This window comes from Oncorhynchus keta, chromosome 28 (genome assembly GCF_023373465.1).
Source record: "Oncorhynchus keta strain PuntledgeMale-10-30-2019 chromosome 28, Oket_V2, whole genome shotgun sequence".
Lineage (NCBI taxonomy): Eukaryota > Metazoa > Chordata > Actinopteri > Salmoniformes > Salmonidae > Oncorhynchus > Oncorhynchus keta.
This window is the reverse complement of record NC_068448.1, coordinates 68,852,276-68,878,326: the sequence shown is the minus strand read 5'-3', so window position 1 is coordinate 68,878,326 and position 26,051 is coordinate 68,852,276. Positions and strand designations below refer to the sequence as shown.

General features: G+C 45.8%; 1 protein-coding gene across 1 annotated transcript in view; it reads left to right on the top strand.

The window, feature by feature from the left end:
• Positions 1 to 26,051, top strand: part of LOC118371119 (LIM zinc-binding domain-containing Nebulette-like) — an 80,164-nt gene that overhangs the window by 4,235 nt on the left and 49,878 nt on the right. The window contains exon 4 of the mRNA XM_035756440.2: positions 25,645 to 25,729. Within this exon, the coding sequence (XP_035612333.1) occupies positions 25,645 to 25,729 (85 nt within the window). The remainder of the gene's footprint in view (positions 1 to 25,644; positions 25,730 to 26,051) is intronic.

Genomic DNA, 26,051 nt, shown 5'->3' with positions numbered 1-26,051 from the left:
CCTCTACCAAGCTCTTGTTCAGAACTGTAGGGTTACCTCTACCAAGCTGTGGTTCAGAACTGCAGGGTTACCTCTACCAAGCTGTGGTTCAGAACTGTAGGGTTACCTCTACCAAGCTCTTGTTCAGAACCGCAGGGTTCCCTCTACCAAGCTCTTGTTCAGAACTGTAGGGTTACCTCTACCAAGCTCTTGTTCAGAACTGCAGGGTTACCTCTACCAAGCTGTGGTTCAGAACTGCAGGGTTACCTCTACCAAGCTGTGGTTCAGAACTGCAGGGTTACCTCTACAAAGCTGTGGTTCAGAACTGCAGGGTTACCTCTACCAAGCTGTGGTTCAGAACTGCAGGGTTCCCTCTACCAAGTTGTGGTTCAGAACTGCAGGTTTACCTCTACCAAGCTGTGGTTCAGAACTGTAGGATTACCTCTACCAAGCTCTTGTTCAGAACTGCAGGTTTACCTCCACCAAGCTGTGGTTCAGAACTGTAGGGTTACATCTACCAAGCTCTTGTTCAGAACTGCAGGTTTACCTCTACCAAGCTGTGGTTCAGAACTGCAGGGTTACCTCTACCAAGCTCTTGTTCAGAACTGTAGGGTTACCTCTACCAAGCTGTGGTTCAGAACTGCAGGGAAGGGGAGTATGCACGCCCACTTAGCTGAACAAGTGTGGGTGAGATTAAGGGTCAGATTCTGGTGCTTGTGTGGAAGTGTGGATGTATAGTGCAGTTTCTTCAAGAAGAACACCTCCAGCATTTCAATAATAACATTTTAAAGTGAATTGAATCTGCTATCCTTGTGTTGCTATTGATAGGGTTGTGTGTAAAGGTGGTCCATACCACTCTTGCCAATGAGCAGATTCATTGTAGCCTTCATTTGAAGAATATATACGGCATAGACAATATATATTTGCTGCATTAGAAATGCCCAAACAGTTTTTCATCAAAGTCTTGTTTTATGTAATTTCAACATATTTGTTTAGAGAAGTCCCCAAGAAAATACTGTGTTATAGAGCCATACAGGTGAGTGTACTGAAACACAGCCTCTACGTCTGCAAACAGAACACACTTTGTCCTACCCTCCTCACACACCCAATAGCATTTACTTTATGGCTGCTTTGGGTGAAAATGACTCTGACTTTTAGGGCCATAAAGCTGTTTCTTCTCCCAGTGGGGGAGACTATAATACTTTGTTTCACCCAAGCCCACCTATTGAATACTATACCTCTCCATAGCCTCTAGAAGCCTTTAGTGTTCTGAATCAGAATCATAAAACACGGGACGAGATGTTAAAAACTGTCCATTGTGCCAATAGATGGAATGCACTCGCATGAGATTTGCCGTGATGTTGACAGAGTGGCATGGGAGGATTATTTCTTAGACTGGGGTAAGATGTCAATTTTTGGGACACATCCTCAGTAGTGTGCCTTCGCATCAGTGGGTGTTTCGGCCTTTAATCACTAAACACCCTCATCAAAGGTGGCCAGCTAAAGGGTGATCAAGCCTTAGCTTGTGTCCCATGCCCAATTAAGATGTCCCATGGGACTATGCAAGGCAGGGGCGTCCTCTTCCCTGAGCCAGCCATACAGCTGACTGCATACCTCATATACCCTCCTCAAGTTGGAGGGATCTGAATTGGGTTCTCAGGTGGGGGTGGGGGGTCATGAAGTTATAGCCCAGCAAGGGTCCTTCCGTTTGACCCAGATCCACTGGCTGCCTCTTTCAGCTGCTTGAGAAACTGCTCTGACGGTCTGCCGCAGAGCCTGTCCATGGATTCCAAGTTCTTTCAGCAACCTGATGATGGAAGAAGCCACGAATCCTCTGCATCCCACTTCAACTGGCCAGACTTTTGCATTCCAGCCACGCTGAGTTGCGTCTGCTGCCAACTCTGTGTAACGCAGTTTCTTACGCTCGTAGGCCTCTTCAACAGAGTTTTCCCACGGGACTGTGAGCTCTATGATGTACACAGCCTTTCGTGAAGGGGACCAGAGTACCATGTCTTGCCTAAGGTTGATAGAAGCAATCTCAGGTGGAAAAATGAGTTGCTGGCCAATATCGACAAGCATCTTCCAGTCCCGGGCCATGGCTAGGTGTCCAGTTTCTGGCTTTGTAGGAGGATACTTGGGCCTTTTCTGTCCCTCCCGGATGAATGTTGTTGTTTTGACGGGATTGCTTGTTTTTGGAGGTAATGAATTGGTTGCACTGCTCTAGGTCTCAAGTGCTGCAGCCAGGCTCTTGAGGACCTGATTGTGCCTCCAGGTGTAGCGGCCTTGTGAGAGGCTGGTCTTGCAACCTGTCATTATATGCCTGAGAGTCGCTGGAGCTGGGCAGAGAGGGCAGGTCGAGTCCTCGCCATACCATTGATGTAGATTTTTTGGTGATGGAAGCACATCATAAACAGCTCTTATGATGAAGCTGATGTTGCTTGCCTCCATTTGCCAAAGCTCACTCCAGTTGATCTTTCTCCTCTCCAGGCCTTCCCACCGCGTCCATTGCCCTTGTTTAGCAAGAGAGACAGCCTTTGCACTTCTTGCAGTCTCCTCCTGTCTGCGCACCTCCTCGACCACCAGCTTCCTGCGTTCAGATGTTGTTGCCTTATGGAACGTTGGTTTGCTTGCTGCCAGGCCAAAGCCTCCTCTTCCATTCTGGATATTCCCCACAATGTCTTGGTGTCTCAGGGCTGATGTTGCTTGCTGCACAGCCTTGGATGATGTCCATTTCTGTCCAGTTTGTAGGGGAGGTGCAGCCTTGCTAATGGTCTGGTCTTTGGAGTCCTTCAATGTCATCTGAAGTCTTACTTTGGAGCACTTGTACTCCTCCGTTAGACTTGTAAGAGGTAGTTCAAGGACCCCTTTGCCATAGAGGCCGATGTTACTCAGGCATCGTGGGACACCCAGCCATTTCTTCACGTATGAGGTAATGGTTCGCTCCATCTTCTCCACTGTTGTTATTGGGACCTCATAGACGGTGAGTGGCCACAATACCCGGGGGAGAAGTCCAAACTGTAGGCACCAAAGCTTGAGCCTCCCAGGCAGTAGGGTCTTGTTGATGTTCTCAAGACCGTTGGCGATGTCCTGCCTTACTTGCTGCACTTGATCTTTATCCCGGAGGCTTTCGTTGTACCATCTACCCAGGCTCTTGATGGGTTGCTCAGACACCGTTGGTATCGGGTCATCTCCAATGCAGAACCTCACATCTTTAAGCTGTCCCTTGACTATGGAGATGCTTCGAGATTTGCTTGGCTTGATTTTCATCCGGGCCCACTTGATGTTATCCTGCAGTTTTGCAAGTAGCCGCCTGGTGCATGCTGCAGTGGTGGTCAGTGTAGTCATGTCATCCATGTATGCTCGGATAGGTGGGAGACGGAGCCCTTCCTTAGTTCTCTCACCGCCGACCACCCATCTCGATGCCCTGATGATGACTTCCATGGCCATAGTGAAGGCCAGAGGAGAAATTGTACAGCCTGCCATTATGCCTACTTCCAAGCGCTGCCGTGTTGTTGTGAAGTCAGGTGTTGTGAAACACAATTGCAGGTCTTGGAAATAGGCCTTTACCAGTGTAGTGATGGGTTCTGGTACGTGGAAAATGTTGAAGGATTCCCAGAGGAGTTCATGGGGAACTGAGCCAAAGGCATTGGCCAGGTCGAGGAAGATGACATGGAGGTCTCTCTTGTCCTTCTTAGCTGTTTGGATCTGGTGCCAAATCATACTAGTATGTTCCAGGCAACCAGAGAAACCAGGAATGCCTGCTTTCTGTACAGATGTATCAATGTACTTGTTCCTTTCCAGATAAGTGGACAGCCTCTGTGCTATTATACTGAAAAAGATATTCCCTTCGACGTTGAGAAGGGAGATTGGTCGGAATTGACTGATGTCTGTCTATATTCCCTACGTGACGGGGCCAATAGAAAGATCATAGCAACGGATGTTGAACTGTGCCTGAAAACAAACAAATGTTGTGAATGTCTGTGCATGACACACTTTGTCATGGTGATTAGTGTCAGTGAAATGAAGCTGTTACTCAATATGTTGGAGTGGTTCACTCTTTTAAGCATCACCTCCATGGTTTCCAAACCTTGGGTCAGTACCTTAAAGGTTCTTATAATAGCCAAGGTTCTTGGGACTCTCGCTCTCTCTCTCTCTTTCTCTCTCTTTCACTCTCTCTCAAACTTTTGGGAAAAAGTAATGCTACTTAGCCTTTGACGTCCAGGGTAAAGCTTCTCTTCCAGAGTCTCGGGACAGAATCTACGAAATTGCAAGAATGGATGCTTTTCCCACTGTCTTCCTCTTTGTCTAGGTATTATAAGCCCTTGGTTTCTCTAGTATCTCCCTATATGCATGCATCTGTTTGTCGCGTTTTAGGTCATGATGGGTTGTAATAAACTCTCAAATCTTACAGGTTGTGCATTGCATTTACATTTTCGGCATATTTTAGTCTCATACCGAGTGACTAACAGTCAGTCCTGGGTTGGTATGAGACCCAGGAGTCACTCACTCCAACGTTCACCTCCGCTTAAGCGTAGGTCAAGGAATACTGCGAGGTTAATTACATGTCAGGGGATGAGAAAATATATCATCTGCCATTCCTGGCTCTTTTAAATGAAGCTGTGTGACACTGAGTTCCCAGTTCATCATTCATATTTAAGCATCCACTCCTGCATAGCATTATTGCAGTGTAGAGGAAGGCTTATGTTCAGTCATGCCAATTCCATCTTTTAAATGCAAATTTCTCTATAAAATATTTACATTTAATTAACATCTCTTTTTAAGTTAGAATAATTAGATCATGTTATGTAATCTGACTTCTCAATAGAAAGTGGTGATGCAAAGATGAATCCCTTTTCCGAGTCTGTCTGGTGTACTGTGCCTTGTAGTTTTAAACCAAACCAAATATTGTATTTCCATAATATATTTTTATTTAATGCCTACAGTACACCATAACTCTACCATATGAGCCAGTGATAATTGAATATCAATTGTATGAGAATGGTGATGATGACTTTAGTGATTTTCAACTACTCCCATTGAGGGATATGACAAATGCCCCAAAAGTAGCATTTCAAATGTCATTGTTCACCACACATACAGGAGTTGACAATGCCATTTGTCATGCAGACAAGAGATATGAGGGAAACTTATGTAACTCTCTGACTATTCTTTTATGAGAGAATCCAGAAATGAAAAGCTGTGAAAAGGCAGAGATCTGATTATCTTTTAGAGAAGATACGCTCCAGAATGTTATGCATGAATAGTTGAACAAATGAAAGCAAAGCCATTAGTTATATGTTGCATCAAAGTATGTGATTTTGACCCAATTAGGTATTTGATCAAATACAGCCAAGTTGCTCTTTATTTATTTGATATTATCCCCCCAATCTCTGTCACAAAGCTTTCCTGCTGCACAAGGGGTGCATCTCAATAGTCAAAAGAGTCATCCTCACCTCACTTTTCCTCTACTTATTAAACTAACATGCTGCTAAATGGAATATATATTATTATTATATATTATAACATCAAAGAATGAGACAGGTGAAAGCGATTTCCAGGTCATTCCATTCTCGCATCCTCCATATTGCTATACAACTATCTTTTCAGATCAGCAAAGATGAAGGAAAGGAGACGAGGAGAGAAAGCCACTTAAGACAATTGAGAAACACCTGGGGACTAAAAGACGTACCAGTGAAGTGGCTCTCTTGATGGCTGAGCTCAATGATCAGAGAGTCTATATAATAGAGTGCTGTATCGTGTTCATTTGGATTACTGAGGCCTGAGCTCATTAAAGCAACACCTAACGCAAAACCATCCAACAGCCCAGAAAACATCAGAGACGCAGGCTCAGCGCTCTCCTATCTGTGTGAAATTCGAGAAAACAGGTGACCAGCGAGCCATTGAAAAGGAAGGCACGGGGCTTTGCCGCAAGGGTTTGAAAATTAGTTTTTTTTTATCTACATATGTAGAATCTTAATTTGACTAGTTTCTCACAGCATGAAAATAATCCTGCAGTGTCAGGAAATGTGAATTATTTTGTGGATAATAATGGACATTTTTGTATTGGTTGATTATATTTTTTGTTTGGGCAAATCAAGTCTGACATTTAAAAGTGGAAATTACAAACGGCAGGTAGCCAAGTGGTTAGAGCGTTGGACTAGTAACCGGAAGTTTGCAAGATTGAATCCCTGAGCTGACAAGGTAAAAAAAAAAAAATCTGTCGTTCTGCCCCTGAACAAGGTAGTTAACCCACTGTTCCTAGGCCGTCATTGAAAATAAGAATTTGTTCTTAACTGACTTACCTAGTAAAATAAAATGTAAACATTTAGAAGCTGTTTTGAACCTTGAATACAGTACAAGGTTGCATTTCTTGCTGTGCAGGAAATGTCCTTCAACAACAGGGTGATCAAATTAAGATACTACAACTGTATGATGGGATTTAACATTGCAGCTTGTTTCTGATGGGAAAGATTAGTTCATTTAATGTTATGTTAATTTTATTCTGCTGACCGCAGGTCTAAATGTCTATGCTAATGTCTTAAAAAGGGAGAAGGAACCGAATGTCAAACTTGCAGGTAAATCTTGCATTAATGGCAGTGAGAGTTGTTTTTATTTATGATATTTCTTCTTCTTTTTTTTACCCTTTTTCTCCCCAACTTCGTGGTATCCAATTGGTAGTTACAGTCTTGTCTCATTGCTGCAACTCCCGTACGGACTCGGGAGAGGTGAAGGTCGAGAGCTGTGCGTACTCCGAAACACAACCCAACCAAGCCGCACTACTTCTTGACACAATGCCCACTTAACCCTGAAGCCAGCCGCACCAATGTGACAGAGAGAACTCTGCACACCTGGCCACCAAGCCAGCGTGCACTGTGCCCAGCCCGCTACAGTGGGACAAGGACATTCCTGCCAGCCAAACCCTCCCCTAACCCGGACAACGCTGGCTAATTGTGTGCCGCCCCATGGGTCTCCCAGGCGCGGCCGGCTGCAACAGAGCCTGGACTCAAACCCAAAATCTCTAGTGGCAAAGCTCGCACTGCGATGCAGTGCCTTAGACCACTGCACCACTCGGGAGGCCCCGGCAGTAAGAGTTGTGTGCCAATGAATTAAGTAAGTGCAGATCTCAACCTCGCAAGGCTGCCGGTCCAGACGGCATCCCTAGCCGCGTCCTCAGAGCATGCCCAGACCAGCTGGCTGGTGTGTTCACGGACATATTCAATCAATCCTTATCCCAGTCTGCTGTGCTCACATGTTTTAAGATGGCCACCATTGTTCCTATTCCCAAGATAGCTTAGGTAACTGAACTAAATGACTATCACCCCGTAGAAGTCACTTCTGTCATCATGAAGTGCTTTGAGAGACTAGTCAAGGACCATGTCACCTCCACCCTACCTGACACCTTAGACCCACTCCAATTTTATTATCGCCCCAATAGGTCCACAGACGACACAATCGCCTGCACACTGCACAATCCCATCTGGACAAGAGGAATAACTATGTAAGAATGCTGTTCATTGACTACAGCTCAGCATTTAATACCATAGTACCCTCCAAACTCGTAATTAACCTCGAGACCCTGGATCTCGATCCCACCCTATGCAACTGGGTCCTGGACTTTCTGACGGGCCGCCCCCAGGTGGTGAGGGTAGGAAACAACATCTCCACCCCACTGATCCTCAACACTGGGACCCCACAAGGGTGCGTTTTCAGCCCTCTTCTGTACTCCCTGTTCACCCATGACTTTGTGGCCATGCACGCCTCCAACTCAATCATCGTTTTCAGACGAAACTACTGTGGTAGGCTTGATTACCATCAACGACGAGACGGCCTACAGGGAGGAGGTGAGGGGAAGGTGGTGTCAGGAAAATAACCTCTCACTCAAAATCAACAAAACAAAGGAGATGATCGTGGACTTCAGGAAACAGCAGAGGGAGCATCCCCCCCATCCACATCGACGAGACAGTAGTGAAGAAGGTGGAAAGTTTTAAGTTCCTCGGCATACATATCACAGACAAACTGTAATGGTCCACCCACACAGACAGCGTGGTGAAGAAGGACAACCTCAGGAGGCTGAATAAATTTGGCTTGTCACCTAAAACACTCACAAACCTTTAAAGATGCACAATCGAGAGCATCCTGTCGGGCTGTATGACCGCCTGGTACGGCAACTGCACCGCCCACAACCTCAATGCTCTCCAGAGGGTTGTGTGTTCTGCACAACGCATCACCGGGGGGCAAACTAACTGCCCTCCAGGACACCCACAGCACTCGATGTCACAGGAAGGCCCAAAGAGATCATCAAGGACAACAAGCACTCGAGCCACTGCCTGTTCACCCCGCTATCATCCAGAAGGCAAGGTCAGTTCAGGTGCATCAAAGCTCAGATCGAGAGACTGAAAAACAACTTCTATCTCAAGGCCATCAGACTGTTAAACAGCCACACTAACATTGAGTGGCTGCTGCTAACATGCAGACTCAAATCTCTGGCCACTTAAATACCTTTTTTAAATCAATTTATTACATTTATCACTAGTCATTTTAAATAACGCCACAATAATGTCTACATATCCTACATTACTTATGTCAACAGTATATATTGTATTCTATACCATCTACTACATCTTGCCTATGCCACACTGGCCTATGCCACACCCTTTACATTTGTGTGTGTAAGGTCGTGTAATGAACACGATGGGAGACAGAGAGCTGGTTTCAAGACAGGGCGCAGCAGATGTTTATTGTAAAGGATCACAGGAGGAGGCAGGTAGCTGGGTCCAGGGGCAGGCAGAAGGTCATACACAGGGGGTCCAAAAAGGCAACAGTAGAGGCAGGGAAAAGGCTAGTAACGTTGTCCGAGAGGCAATAGGTTGATAACAGGAAATCTGATAAAGTACAGGCAGGAAATAGGCAAAAGGCGTATTAGTGAGGCAGGCAGAAACTATCATACACAGGAGGAATAAATTGCGGGGAAACCAGATCTCAGAATAGAAGTGTGTCACAAAACAAACAATTCCTCACAATGATGGGGTGCAAAGAACTGAACTAAATAGTGTGTGATAATGACATACAGGTGTGTGAACAGGTGATCAGAATTGCGTTACAGGTAGTCGTTCTGAATGTGTTAGATCACTTGTTAGATATTACTGCACTATCGGAACTAGAAGCACAAGCATTTCGCTACACTCACATTAACATCTGCTAACCATGTGTATGTGACCAATACAATTTGATTTGATTTGAAGATTTGGCCCAGAATGTCCAAGATAATGTCATGTCACCACCCTTACTGGCTGCTCCAGTAGGCCTAGTAGTGTCATTTAGAATAAGCCTCTCGGCTAAGCCTATATGAATAGCGAACGTCCTTCTCTGTGGCTTTCAAAGGGGAACACTGGCAAACATGTACAGAATCTGGAATATTAAATCCCATCATATAGAAAGTATATATCATATTTTATTTTGTTTAATATTAATTTATTCAAATCAACTAAGTCTCAGTTAACAGTATTAGCTAAGGTGTCTTTAATGATGATGATGATGCAGTCTTAACAATGAATAGCCAACCCAGTATCACAGATTTTTGTGAAATATACTCAAATTGGTTATTAGAAATTTGTGACAGGCACACGAAAATATACTTTCTTTGTGTGCAGTACACGATTTTGTATACAGTGAATTTCAATCACAGATAAATACCAACTCAATAAAAGACCAATTTAATTTGACCCTTTTTAAAATAGATTTCTTAAATAATTTCCATCAGTGTAAGTGATAAGAACCCTATTTAGAACCCCCCTGTCACGTTCTGACCTTTATTTCCTTTGTTTTGTCATTATTTAGTATGTTTGTTTTTCTATGATTTGGGGATTTCTATATTTCGGCCTAGTATGGTTCTCAATCAGAGGCAGGTGTCATTAGTTGTCTCTGATTGAGAATCATACTTCGGTAGCCTGGGTTGCACTGTTTGTTGTTGGGTGATTGTCTATGTTGATGGCTTGTTTCAGCGCAGTTCGCATTAGCTTCACGGTTGTTATTTCGTTTATTGTTTTTGTATAGGGTTTCAGTGTTCAGTGTTTTCTTTATTAAAATGAATGATGAACACATACCACGCCGCATTTTGTTCCTCCGATCCATCTCGCCTCTCCTCTTCAGATGAAGAGGAGGACGGACGTGCTGTAAGGGAAAGGATGTACTCAGCAGGCACCAAGGGCAAGTTGGATTATTCGGTGAAAGTCTTCATTTTAACCTCTTATCTCAGAGTAAATCATCCCAAAACAGCTTTTAATCACCTCGGCAGCCGTGTAGATAATAATACGTCTCTCTGGCTCCCCAAAGCTTTTCTGTAAAGTAATTACATTCAACTGTTTTTATCCTTTTGGGTACGTTACTGTACCTGGTTAGCCTCGAGAAGAGAGCCTGTCTATGCACCACAGGTTCTCATTTTATCTGTGGGAATACATGGTTTTTGAAATGGCCATAAATCTACTCTATAGATGGAGTAGGGATATTTAAGGGGAAGTTCATACCCTGATGAAGGCTCTTTAGCAAACAACTTGGTCAAATAGAAACTCACATCAAGAAGAAATTAGTGTTTGCAACTTTCTTATTCATTTGTAAATGTGGAGGTCCTGAGATGTGTCTGTTTTGGGGGTCATCGCCGGGATGAGATTCTGTTGTAGAACATATGGACCAGCACAGAGTAACTATAGCTCCAGAGTAGACCTGTCCTGTCAGGGGGAATAAAGCCCAGCTTCAACAGCTCCGTTGTGGGGGAAAGGACACAGGGGCCATGGATTCACCCTTTGGGGGACACACGTTTGCTGGCTATAAGCCTGATGGGATATAATACATGTTATATGTAATGTACAGTCTACAGAGTGGCTGAGGCATAGTCCTCCCTTAGTCCATTCTATCTACTATGTACCCTATACAGTACCAGACAATGTAGGGTTTTATAGAGTTGAGATTTGAGTTTGCATCTCAATGTTACTCTTCCTATACATCACAGAAGAAAAACTGTTGGACATAGAAACACCGGATTTTCGGCGGGTTAAAAAATCAATCATATTAGAATTATAAATAGTAATAATATTATTTGTGACAAACATGAAAAATATGATTCATATTCCACCCATGAGGCAACTAGGTCATGTGACGGCGGGAAAGGGCTACAAGTCCTTGTCGATAGCTGATGAGAGGAAAGACGATGCTCTGGTCTTTCTATGCTTTTTGCAGCAACCAGCATAACGACACTTGGAGCTGACCCCATGTTTAGTCCGCTTGGCTGAGCATCGCACAACTGACGAGGGGTTCACTTGTAAGAGGAGAAGAAAGAGAGCATCTTGAACGGGCGGAGTAAACCACACGTCCTTGGGACGTTTTATTTCAGCCGCCGGAAGCATACAGAGGGTGACTGGTCAGGATGGATGTGAAAGTCCTATTCCATACATGTGATAACAGCATTAAGATCGTAATAAGCTGTTTCAGCGTGCACAGTCACAGAACAGCCAAGAGAGAGAGAGAGAGCACAGATTTAGCCTGTTTGTGATTCAATTCATTCAGCATTGCTTAACAAGGTATGGATGATGGTTTTGGTGTACATGCATTTATTTGTGTGTGTGTGTTCAAAAATGAACATTAAGAGGGATGGCTGTCTGTCGCTTCCTCTGTTATCTCCCAGCAGGCCAAGGGAACAGGAAGTTGGAACCCCCACCCCTAGACATCAAAGCAACCATTGTTTCTCTTTCACACAGGAAAACAAAACAAAACATCCAAGAATAGGACCAACCTTGTGCTGCTGCAGACTGGGAGGGTCACCCACAGACAGCATGATAATGCCGCAGTAACATTTAAACAATGTCCTCCACATCGGTCATCACAATCCGGCAGCCTCGGAGCATTGTAAATCTCGGCCGTTTCACCGGAAGGACAAAGAAACTTTCAACGTGAACAGGATGTCTCCGAGTGTGTTATTGGAAACATTGTTTGGAAATACATGGGGGTTATATTTAGGCCTGACGCGCATGTGAGAACCAAATGTTTCAGTCATGTAAACCAAGCGGTTTCTGTCTTACCAGGGGGGATGCAAAGACCCATTTAGCCTTTTCTCATTTACTCAGTGTTGATTTGATTTATTTATTTACCAGGGATTATGAGTGCAAGCATTGAAGTCTAAATGTATAACATTATCCGATTGAAGCGGTGCGTTTTGTGCAATTAGCTGAAACACCCCTCCAGTGCCAATTATCAACCAGAGTAATGAACTTGTAGATTATGATGCAGTTTTTACATGTTGGAGATGAGAAATACACTGAGTATAGAAAACATTAAGAACACCCGTATGTATCAAGAATGATCCATCACCCAAAGGACATCCAGCCAACTTGACACAACTATGGGAAGCATTGGAGTCAATGTGGGCCAGCATCCCTGTGGAAACTTTTGGACACCTTGTAGAGTCCATGCCCTGATGAATTGAGGCTGTTCTAAGGGGAAGGGGGAGACGTTGGGTTCTGGGCAGAGGTAGACGGGTTGCCCGATTTGGTTTATATCGAGGAGCAGGCTTATTCATGACTGCAGCTTGACACTACTGCCCTCACACACACACATAGAGTTGATTAATGAGTCAGCCCTGATAGATGGATGACCTCGAGACAGAGGAAAAGACAGACACTAGGAGAGAGTGACTCTGGAGTGAGCAGCACCCAGTCAACAGCAGCCCACATTGATCCAACCCCCCCCCCCCCCCCACACACACACACACCTGCGTCTAGGTTTCATTCTTGTCAACCCTATCCAGCTTTTGTGCAGGTTAAGAATAGGAGGCCCATTTGGACAGTAAAATAAAATAGACTATTTTGAATGTGAAGGGAATGGCTTTCTGATACTCTCCTGGCTGGCAGCCATGTTTTTCTGCCCTGCTGAGAGGAGCAAATATTGTATTGTGTGTGGAGAGGTACAAGAGAGACTTAGAACCCCCCACCTAATCCACTCCACCCCTAACCTGCCCAATAAACTTGCTTCTAAAATAGTCCCTTTCAGGATACACTCTAATTCTCAGGGTTGAAAGAGACTTGAGCGTGTGCGTGTGCATGTGTGTGTGTGTGTGCCGTTGCTACGGAGACCACTTTCATCCCGATCATTCTTCACTTAGTGTTCATTTGAGAAGTATACTTTAGTTCTGAACTATCTACAACGGCAATCAACAATCAATTGTACTGTATGCCTCTTGATACAAATTCACATCTGGACCATTGATTGGGTTGGTAAGTGACCCTGATAATAAGCTCTCTTTTGAGGACCTTTTTACTTCCATTGTCAGGATTATCAATCAATCGCTATTTGTGACTGTTCTCCTGAAGGTCTGATGATCCATTTTGAATGTCCAGCTCTGGTTTGCAGATGTATTGCAGAGTCCAATATTGAACACTAAGCATCATACAGCCTGGCTTCTAACACCATAAATAAGACCCTGGGAATAATTACATTTTAATGCCTTGTTGACTTCCACATCTGCCCTTGTGGATAAGCAATATAATGCAGGCTGCAGCACTCAGAATAATACTGTGTGTGTGTGTCAATTTCTGATAGAGGACATGCTAGTTAGTGCATATTTGTATGGTTATATAGTAAGCAATATGTCTGTGCTTAAGCCAGCATGAAATGTGTGTGTGCCCTTGTGCTTCAATTGAACTGACTAGCTGTTTCCTGGGGTGGTTAAGAAACTCTCCCACAGTAAAGGGCAGCAAGCCAAGTCATCGTATCTTTCCATACGCTGCAACCATCCCATTTCTCTGAATCTGTCCTGAGCCAACATAGTATGCATTAGACATTATTTGACAAGGTCAGTTGATTGAGAACAGTTATTTTCTCTTTTTAAAGAACAACCTGGGCAACAGTCACAGTGGAGAGGAGAGGGGTGGAAGGAGACAATTGGAAGCTTGCGTTTAGAATTATGATTTTGTTATTGAAAGACCTCTATTAGATACTGTAGCATTTCCCAACCTTCCCCAGTAAACCCTGTTGTTACACTTGTTTGATCTAGGACTTGGTCATCAAGCCCTGAATGATTTGAATCAGGTGTCCTAGGACTGAAATATGTCAAATACGGGAAATTACGGAGGAGCTTTGGTTTGGTGTTCTTTCCTCTATTGGACAAGCTTGGTAAACCTGTCCCTCGACATAACACTCCCCCCAATGTACAGAGTGCAATTTAGAGATTCACTGAGTTAGAGCTATGGCTGTTGCGGTGACGCCATTACCGCCACACCGTCGGTCACGAGCCATGAAGGCAGCCAAATTCCATGTGACCGTTTAGTCACCATAATTAGGCTTCTCCAAGCTCTGATGCTGCTGATGGTCATTAGTAGCCTACAAAGCCTTCTAACTGCCTGGTACTCAGCAGTCTATTGTCCCTCTACTCACTCTGACATCAATGCAAATGTAATCAAAAATTGAATCAAACACTTCATGAGAACCCATGAGCTCATGTTGCTCAACATTGCTATAGGCTATGCAAATGTGTGAGAACTGACTGATGGCCTCTAATAAAAAGAGGAGGATCCCATCAGCTTTCTATAGGCTAGGCCTAGTATATTTATTTCTCAACCTTCCTAATATTAAGCACATTGCTTATATTTACAATAGCCTACCTGGCTGGCATGAAAACGAACCACGGGGAAAGTATCCTCCATTCGCTATTTAAGTGCATAGATGGTATGTATTTTTTTCCCGCTGGCCCTGTGCATGATAATGGTCCATTCAAAAACAAAACAAATATCACATATATGTATTATTTAGTATATGTAAAGACCAGATTAAATCAAGAATAGTCTGATGAGTGAAAATATTAGCCTATCACTTGTGAATGATGCCCAGCATTAGAAACTATGCCTTTTTTTGCGACTTGTTCTAATCATAGTCACACACCTCATGTAGCCTAGCCCATAGGCCTATATGTTTTAATAAGGTTTGTATCACAACTAAAGTGGCCAAATAACTTTAAGCACATTCATCTGCTTTACAAGGGGTGTAGAGCCTGACCGTACGGTAAGCAGTACCGGAGCGCCAAGTCTAGAACCAAATAGGCTCTTTAACAGCTACCCCCAAGCCATAAGACTGCTGAACAATTAATCAAATAGCCACCAGACTATTTACATTGACCCCCCGCCCCCCCTTCCATTTGTACACTGCTGCTACTCGCTGTTGATTATCACCCCTACCTACATGCACAAATGACCTCAACTAACCTGTACCACCGCACACGGACTCGGTACTGGTACCCCCTGTATATAGCCTCATTACTAACCTGTACCACCGCACACTGACTCGGTACTGGTACCCCCTGTATATAGCCTCATTACTAACCTGTACCACCGCACACTGACTTGGTACTGGTACCCCCTGTATATAGCCTCATTACTAACCTGTACCACCGCACACTGACTCGGTACTGGTACCCCCTGTATATAGCCTGATTATTTATTTATATTTTTTATTTAACTAGGCAAATCAGTGAAGAACAAAATCTTATTTTCAATGACAGCGGGTTAACTGCCTTGTTCAGGGGCAGAACAGCCTATTTTTACCTTGTCAGCTCGGAGATTCGATCTAGCAACCTTTTGGTTACTGGCCCAACGCTCAAACCATTCGGCTACCTGCAGTTATTGTTATGCTATTATGTTACTTCTTATTATATTTTACTTCAATATTTTCTTAACTCTTCTTGAACGGCACTGTTGGTCAAGGGCTTGTAAGTAAGCGTTTCACAGTAAGGTCTACACTTGTTGTATTCGCCGCATGTGACAAAGTATCATTTGTTTTTTTAGGGTGCATTATGGCCACAAAGGGAATGGCTCCCTGAAATTCGAGGCATTATCAAGTGCTTGTCAAATTGTGAATGAGAGACTGATGAAGTGTGAACAGCCTGCGCAAAAAAACGAAGCAGAGCTCATGCCTTTCAAATTACTTTTTTCAAATCATCATTAGTCTCATCATGCAACCTAACAATGTATTACACATCAAAACATATAGCCCAACGTTTGTAGAACAAATAAGTTACATTAATAACTCTAAATTAAGCATATAGGAGAACCTGTTTCCTTGTTAACCACACTACACAGAAGATTTGCATGTGTGCACTCCCTCAAATCATTTGGAGAAAATATCCTTTCTATTTTATTCAGCTTTGTTCAATTGTATTCTTCATACTATAAAATAATACAAAATAATGCCACGGAATTATAAGCAAATATTTTCTGCTATTGAACTAGTGTAGGCCACAGCCATTTGGCATAGCCACATCTGAACCTAACATAAGGACAACTCAGAGTATCAGAGTATGCTATTCTTTTCTTCTGAAATAGACTACATTTTCTTCATATCATGCTTGTTTAGAACTGTCTAAAGTAAATAATGGATTTATTCTGAAGGTGTAGGTTATATTACATGGATTTATTATAATTTTTAAAATGGCTTGTAAGCTATGTCTGGAAGCCAGGAGTTGCTAAATGTGGTTGTTAATTAACGGTCTATTACGATGAGATCGACAGTTATTTGCTTGACAATCACCAGCTGATGACATTTTGTGACCGCCACAGCCCTAGTTGAAGCAAACAAGGAGCAAATGTTCAATTCCTACTATGATATTTTGTATAGAGAGCATGCAGTTGATGTTGAAATCCACACCTTGCTCCCGAGACAGCGGCTATGCTGGGAGGTTTAACGACAAGTCTGGTTGGAACGTGTGGTTGGAACTGGGCACACACTGGCTGAATCAATGTTGTTTCCACGTCATTTCAATGAAATTACGTGGAATAGACGTTGAATTGACGTCTGTGCCCATTGGGTGCTGAAGTAAAAACAGTGTTACCATTGTGAGTGGATGTGCTTTGTGCTTGTATGTTGCTGTCCGTATATCCAGTTTGTTCCTTCAACAGAGGTGATTTGTGCTCAGCTGCAATCCAGACTATATTTTGTTGTGCCAACACGTATTTCTTTGTCTCCATTCTGCTCCAATAAAGCAATATCACCACCAGATGGGGAGAAAACATACATTTTCAGAACCTCGAAGTAGATGAAAACGAGGGACTTCACATTTCAGGAGTCTTTTTAGTGTTCTTTTAATGGTGTAGTCCAGGGATAAACAGCGTATTGTAGGCCTACCTCTCATTTTTATTCTGGCTGAGGAAGAGGTACCTTGGCTGCTGAATGAGTGTATGACATCCCACAGAGTGGGCCTTTGTTTCAGGGGATTGGGTTCCACCGCCCGAACAAAGTGTCCAGAGTTGCCAATGGAGACTGGGGCCACTGAAGTGTAACTCTAGGCCTGGAAAGGGGGAGGTAGGGACAGAGCCCACTCTCTCACACACACACACACTGCCCCTCTCTCCTCTCCCCAGGGCTTTTAGCTAAACTAGCCCAAGAGACGGTAACCAAAGCCCCACATGAAACCTTTCTCTGAGCCTCTGCTCCTGTGACAGAGAGAGAATGCTTGTTTTGAAGGTACTCTAGCTACAAGTTCGGTTTTCCGGAATAGTTCCACTTGGGCCAAGTTGTTTACTGTGGTTTACCTGTCTTTCTTGCCATCTTCTAGATGCCCCATGGCAGGGCTATTCAACTCCACTTGGGACACCAACTGGTGGTAGAAAAGAGAGCCAGTAGAATATTGACCCTCCAGGCCTGGAGTTGAATAGCCAGGGATGGAACAATACTGAATTCTCATGCGCAGTACCAGTGGTGCAAATGGTATGGGAATAGAGGATGAGTCATAGATACACTTCCTGGTCCTCTTGTTCCTGCTCCTCCCCCTATATTGTTTAGCATTGTTTACAGGAAGTAATTGCTGTGGGGATAGTGAGGCTACATACCGACATACTATTGGCATCAGCCCAAAAAAAGTGACAACACCTGGGGTGTTTCATTACAACACAAGTTGCCTCTTGCTGAGTGAGTGTTCTGTGTGGTCGTTAAGGTCATACTTAGGTCATTTGATCATGTGATCAGAAGGGTCTAGAATTTTAGACAGGTAGCAGGACAACACATCCATGTTGAGGAAGGCACATCCATCAAATTCTATATTGTGTAAGATGGAAAAACACAAAAAAAGGATTATGTGGCTACTTTGAAGAATCTCAAAATGATTCCACATGTATTATTTCATAGTTTTGATGTCGTCACTATTATTCTGCAATGTACTGTATATCGGCAGCATCACCCTTTGAGAGAGATGGCAGGGAATGAGACTGAAAGAGAGTGGGAAGGAGCACCCCTCAAACATCTAGAGCTCCGGTTGAAAAGAGTGGTCAAATATCCTCCGATCTTGCTAAAAACCTTTGCCATCTGTCCAACACTGCACACTGTAGCGTCCAGAGTCTGAATGAGTGAGATTCTGGATCCAGGGAGATAAAGTAGTCGGCCCCGTAGTCCTGCAGCCAGGGGGGAATTCTCAGGCTCCACAGCAGCAAGCTCTCTTCAGCTGTCGAACTGAATAACAAACGGTAGTCTTTTTTATGATGAATAATGTCAAAGGTATATTGTTTCCCTGGTGCTTCAAAATGAAACGTATCGGTATGTAAGGTCCTGACTAGAATAGCCAGTAGAATGCTGAGCTTTATGACCGACGTCATTCTAGATATCTGTCGGCTGCTGTCTCTGCTTCTGTCGGCACACAATCAAGCCAGTGATCTTATATCAGTGATTTCTGTTATAGACTGAAAAAAATCTATAAACGCAAACATGTAAAGTGTTGGTCCCGTGTTTCATGAGCTGAGATCCCAGGAATGTTCCATATGCACAAAAAGCTTATTTCTCAAAAATGTTGTGCACAAATGTATTTACATCCCTGTTAGTGGTTATTTCTCATTTGCCAAAATAATCAATCCACCTGTCAGGTGTGGCATATCAAGAAGCTGATTAAACAGCATGATCATTACACAAGTTCACCTTGTGCTGGGGATAATAAAAGGTCACTCTAAAATGTGCAATTTTGTCACACAACACAATGCCACTGTCATGCCCTGATCTGTTTCACCTGTCTTTGTGCTTGTCTCCACCCCCCTCCAGGTGTCGCCCATCTTCCCCATTATCCCTTGTGTATTTCAAATCAAATCAAATTTATTTATATAGCCCTTCGTACATCAGCTGATATCTCAAAGTGCTGTACAGAAACCCAGCCTATAACCCCAAACAGCAAGCAATGCAGGTGTAGAAGCACGGTGGCTAGGAAAAAACTCCCTAGAAAGGCCAAAACCTAAGAAGACACCTAGAGAGGAACCAGGCTATGTGGGGTGGCCAGTCCTCTTCATATTCCTGTGTTCTCTGTTTTGTATGTTGCCAGTTCGTCTTGTTTGTCAAGCTTACCAGCGTTCGTCCTGTCAGCTCCTGCCTTTTCCCCTGCCTCTCTCTTTTTTGTCTTCCTAGTTTTTGACCCTTGCCTGTCCTGACCTTGTACCCACCCGTCTGACCAATCTGCCTGTCCCTGACCCTGAGCCTGCCGTCCTGTACCTTTGCTCCCCCTCTGGGTTACTGAACTCTGCCTGTCCCTGACCCTGAGTCTGCCTGCTGTCCTGTACCTTTGCTCCCCCTCTGGGTTACTGAACTCTGCCTGTCCCTGACCCTGAGTCTGCCTGCTGTCCTGTACCTTTGCTCCCCCTCTGGGTTACTGAACTCTGCCTGTCCCTGACCCTGAGTCTGCCTGCTGTCCTGTACCTTTGCTCCCCCTCTGGGTTACTGAACTCTGCCTGTCCCTGACACTGAGTCTGCCTGCTGTCCGGTACCTTTGCTCCGCCTCTGGGTCACTGAACTCTCCCTGACCCTGAGCCTGCCTGCCTTGACCTGTCGTTTGCCTGACCCTGGTGTTACAATAAACATTGTTACTTCACACGGTCTGCACTTGGGTCTTACCTTAATTCCTGATAGCCACAGATGTTTTGAGGGAGTGTGCAATTGGCATGCTGACTGTCCAACAGAGCTGTTGCCAGATAATTTAATGTTAATTTCTTTACCATAAGCCACCTCCAACATTGTTTTAGAGGATTTGGCAATACGTCCAACCGGCCTCACAACCGCAGACCACGTGTAACCACACCAGCCCAGGACCTACACATCCGGCTTCTTCACCTGTGCAATGTTTGTGACCAGCCACTTGGACAGATGATGAAACTGAGGAGTATATTATTGTGTAATAAAGCCCTTTTGTTGGGGAAAAACAAATTCTAATTGGCTGAGCCTGGCTCCCCAGTGGGTGGGCCTGGCTCCCTTCCAGGCCCCCCCACGCTGGTCCCCTGCCCAGTCATGTGAAATCCTAATTAATTCATTTAAATGTACTAATTTCCTAATATGAACTGCAACTCAGTAAATTAATTGAAATTGTTGCATGTTGTGTTTATATTTTTGTCCAGTATATTTGACTGTCGTCACAAGACTTTTAGTTGATCATATCTATTTATCTCTTGAGTTTCTGAGATCAGGGCGTGTCAGAGTACAGTTTGTAGTCATGGTGAATGCCAGAAATGAAAACATGCTGATAATCATGATGCAGGTGGGTTTTTTAAACTTTGTGTTCTGAAGATTCTGCATCTTTTTCATTTCCCTCCTGAGATAATCTTGCCTTGCCTGCGTACAATATGCACACACAACAGTGTTGCTTGGTATGTCCTTGAATCAGAGTTCATCTGTGTTTCTCTGAAACTTCACAAAGAAACATTTGGCATTTGCCAGGGTAGGGAGGCCCGTGACATATTTGCACCGGGTTCCATGTTATTAGCTCCGCCCCTGTGTTCTATACACGTTTTATCATCTCTCTCTCTGTCTCTCTCTCTCTCTGTCTCTCTCTCTGTCTCTCTGTCTCTCTCACTTTTCTCTCTCGTCTCTGTCTCTGTCTCTGTCTCTGTCATCTACAACTGTCTCTCACTCTCTGTCCCTCTCTTCCCGTCTCTCTCTCCCCAACCAGTTCCCCTGACATCCTCTTTACTCCCCAACCAGCTCCCCTGACATCCTCTTCACAGTCCCCAACCAGCTCCCCCTGACATCCTCATTCTGTCCCCTGACATCCTCATTCACAGCACGACCAGGTCCCCAACCAGCTCCCCCTGACATCCTCATTCTGCTCAACCAGTTCCCCTGACATCCTCATTAACAGCACGACCAGGTCTCAACCAGTTCCCCTGACATCTCATTTACTCCCCAACCAGTTCCCCCTGACATCTCATTCACAGCACGACCAGGTCCCCAACCAGCTCCCCCTGACATCCTCATTCACAGCACGACCAGGTGCTCAACCAGTTCCCCCTGACATCCTCATTCACAGCACGACCAGGTGCTCAACCAGTTCCCCCTGACATCCTCATTCACAGCACGACCAGGTGCTCAACCAGTTCCCCCTGACATCCTCATTCACAGCACGACCAGGTGCTCAACCAGTTCCCCCTGACATCCTCATTCACAGCACGACCAGGTCCCCAACCAGTTCCCCTCATCCTCTGTCCCCAACCAGTTCCCCTGGCTCTCATTCACAGTCTCAACCAGTTCCCCCTGGCATCCTCATTCACAGCACGACCAGGTCCCCAACCAGTTCCCCCTGGCATCCTCTTCTCTGCTCTTCCCCCTGACATCCTCATTCACAGTCGACCAGGTCCCCAACCAGGTCCCCAACCAGTTCCCCTCTGTCTCTCCAGTTCCCCTGGCATCCTCATTCACAGCACTGCTCTCCCCCTGGCATCTCTCATTCACAGCACGACCAGGTCCCCAACCAGCTCCCCTGACATCCTCTGTCTCAGGTCCCCAACCAGTTCCCCTGACATCCTCATTCACAGCACGACCAGGTCCCCAACCAGTTCTCTGACATCCTCTGTCCCCAACCAGTTCACCCTGGCATCTCTTCACAGCACGACCAGGTGCTCAACCAGTTCCCCTGGCATCCTCATTCACAGTCAGGTCCCCAACCAGTTCCCCTGGCATCCTCATTCACAGCACGACCAGGTGCTCTTCCCCTGACATCCTCATTCACAGTCTCCAGGTCCCCAACCAGGTCCCCAACCAGTTCCCCCTGACATCTCATTCTCCCCAACCAGTTCCCCTGGCATCCTCATTCTGCTCAACCAGTTCTGGCATCCTCATTCACAGCACGACCAGGTCCCCAACCAGCTCCCCCTGACATCCGCATTCACAGCACGACCAGGTCCCCAACCAGTTCCCCTGACATCCTCATTCACAGCACGACCAGGTCCCCAACCAGGTCCCCAACCAGTCCCCTGACATCCTCATTCACAGCACGACCAGGTCCCCAACCAGTTCCCCCTGGCATCTCATTCACAGCTGCTCAACCAGTTCCCCTGGCATCCTCATTCACAGCACGACCAGGTCCCCAACCAGCTCCCCTAACATCCTCATTCACAGTCCCCAACCAGGTCTTCTGACATCCTCATTCTCCCCAACCAGTTCTGGCATCCTCATTCACAGCACGACCAGGTGCTCAACCAGTTCCCCCTGGCATCCTCATTCACAGCACGACCAGGTCCCCAACCAGCTCCCCTGACATCCTCATTCACAGCACGACCAGGTCCCCAACCAGTTCCCCCTGACATCCTCATTCACAGCACGACCAGGTCCCCAACCAGTTCCCCTGACATCCTCATTCACAGCACGACCAGGTCCCCAACCAGCTCCCCTGACATCCTCATTCTGCTCTTCCCCTGGCATCCTCTGTGCTCTTCCCCTGGCATCCTCATTCACAGTCCCCAACCAGTTCCCCCTGGCATCCTGTGCTCTGACATCCTCTCCCCAACCAGTCCCCAACCAGTCCCCCTGACATCCTCATTCACAGTCCCCAACCAGTTCCCCTGGCATCCTCATTCACAGCACGACCAGGTGCTCAACCAGTTCCCCCTGGCATCCTCATTCACAGCACGACCAGGTCCCCAACCAGCTCCCCATGACATCCTCATTCACAGCACGACCAGGTCCCCAACCAGTTCCCCTGACATCCTCATTCACAGCACGACCAGGTCCCCAACCAGTTCCCCCTGACATCCTCATTCAAAACACGACCAGGTCCCCAACCAGTTCTCCTGGCATCCTCATTCACAGCACGACCAGGTGCTCAACCAGTTCCCCCTGGCATCCTCATTCACAGCACGACCAGGTCCCCTCCAGTTCTGGCATCCTCATTCACAGCACGACCAGGTGCTCAACCAGTTCCCCTGACATCCTCATTCACAGCACGACCAGGTCCCCAACCAGGTCCCCAACCAGTTCCCCCTGACATCCTCATTCACAGCACGACCAGGTCCCCAACCAGTTCCCCCTGGCATCCTCATTCACAGCACGACCAGGTGCTCTGTTCCCCTGGCATCCTCATTCACAGTCCAGGTCCCCAACCAGCTCCCCTGACATCCGCATTCACAGCACGACCAGGTCCCCAACCAGTTCCCCCTGACATCCTCATTCACAGCACGACCAGGTCCCCAACCAGGTCCCCAACCAGTTCCCCTGACATCCTCATTCACAGCACGACCAGGTCCCCAACCAGTTCCCCTGGCATCCTCATTCACAGCACGACCAGGTGCTCAACCAGTTCCCCCTGGCATCCTCATTCACAGCACGACCAGGTCCCCAACCAGCTCCCCCTCATCCTCATTCACAGCTACCAGGTCCCCAACCAGGTCCCCAACCAGTCCCCTGACATCCTCATTCACAGCCATCCCCAACCAGTTCCCCCTGGCATCCTCATTCACAGCACGACCAGGTGCTCAACCAGTTCCCCCTGACATCCTCATTCACAGCACGACCAGGTCCCCAACCAGCTCCCCCTGACATCCTCATTCACAGCACCACCAGGTCCCCAACCAGTTCCCCCTGACATCCTCATTCACAGCACGACCAGGTGCTCAACCAGTTCCCCCTGACATCCTCATTCACAGCACGACCAGGTCCCCAACCAGCTCCCCCTGACATCCTCATTCACAGCACGACCAGGTGCTCAACCAGTTCCCCCTGACATCCTCATTCACAGCACCACCAGGTGCTCAACCAGTTCCCCCTGACATCCTCATTCACAGCACCACCAGGTGCTCAACCAGTTCCCCCTGACATCCTCATTCACAGCACGACCAGGTGCTCAACCAGTTCCCCCTGACATCCTCATTCACAGCACGACCAGGTGCTCAACCAGTTCCCCCTGACATCCTCATTCACAGCACGACCAGGTCCCCAACCAGGTCCCCAACCAGTTCCCCTGACATCCTCATTCACAGCACGACCAGGTCCCCAACCAGTTCCCCCTGGCATCCTCATTCACAGCACGACCAGGTGCTCACATCCCCCTCATTCATTCACAGCACGACCAGGTCCCCAACCAGCTCCCCTAACATCCTCATTCACAGCACGACCAGGTCCCCAACCAGTTCCCCCTGACATCCTCATTCACAGGTGCTCAACCAGTTCCCCCTGACATCCTCATTCACAGCACGACCAGGTGCTCAACCAGTTCCCCCTGACATCCTCATTCACAGCACGACCAGGTCCCCAACCAGCTCCCCCTGACATCCTCATTCACAGCACGACCAGGTCCCCAACCAGCTCCCCCTGACATCCTCATTCACAGCACGACCAGGTGCTCAACCAGTTCCCCCTGACATCCTCATTCACAGCACGACCAGGTGCTCAACCAGTTCCCCCTGACATCCTCATTCACAGCACGACCAGGTGCTCAACCAGCTCCCCCTGACATCCTCATTCACAGCACGACCAGGTGCTCAACCAGTTCCCCCTGACATCCTCATTCACAGCACGACCAGGTGCTCAACCAGTTCCCCCTGACATCCTCATTCACAGCACGACCAGGTGCTCAACCAGTTCCCCCTGACATCCTCATTATATTTGCATTATACATTTGTTTTAAAATAATCTTTATTCAACCAATTTGCACTTTACATAGACCAACTAAAACATTTTAATGAACCAAACTTGCAATCTTGAAGTGCAAGAAGACTGATATTTTGTGTGTGTGTATAGTTTGCTTAGTTGTTGTCTTTCCATAATTCATATCAAAAGGTTGTGGGAAGAACCTATAGTGTTTCCCAGGAAACAGGGATATGTTTGTCACTGTTGTTCAATTCATTCAATGGCTCCTTTGTCAATGTTTTATGAGATAAACGTCATTGGGTCATAGCTGAACTTTCCTGAGGTTTTGTTTAGTCCTTTTCAATAGGCCATTGTTTTAGGAAGTTTCATCGGCACCTAATACGTTCCATTCCCATTCTGTTCTCAAAACGGGGGGGTTGTTCCATGGGAGCATTTTTTTATAATTGTTTCTAAAAGTTGGCCATATGCCAATAGGACTCAGTTGTTGTCATTTCTTGGTCTGACAAGCTATAGATTATTGTGAATAACCAAAATGTAAGAGACACCCTTGCACTCAATAGACATGGTACCTTGACTCTTGGAAATCAATTCGGTGACTTCCTACTTGAATATCAGGACGGTAAACATTAAATTGTCTCCATTCTTTGCCATTAGATTATAAGAGTGAATAATCTATGCAGAGGTGAGGAAAAGTGTTATGTTAGCAGTCATTTGTTTTCATTTAGCTGCTTTTGGTGTTGCTCTTACTTTTCAGGGCTGTAAAAACTAATGATGACGATGATACAATGACTCTCTCTCTCACTCCAGGCATTACCCGAAGCAGTCCTTCACCATTGTGACTGACACCCCAGAGAACCTGAGGTTGAGACATCAGAGTGAGTTACAGAGCCAGGTGAGACTCCCTGCATTTTGGTACATGTCGTCAAATGCGCAACACTTTTGAGGGGTTGGATACATTGTGTAATAATGAAGGGACTAGGATCCAGACTTTGTCATCACAGAAGTGTAATATGTACAGGATCTTAATTTGATCACTCTTTTGTTCCTGATAATGTTCTTGCAGAGTAGCTTGGTATTTACATAAATTCACTGAAAACCCACACTAACACACAGTTATACTAACAGTATTTCACTTTTCATGTAGCCTACATTTAACCACCGATTAAGAAACATTATGCACTAAACATTCAAATCCTGTTGTGCTATGACAACAG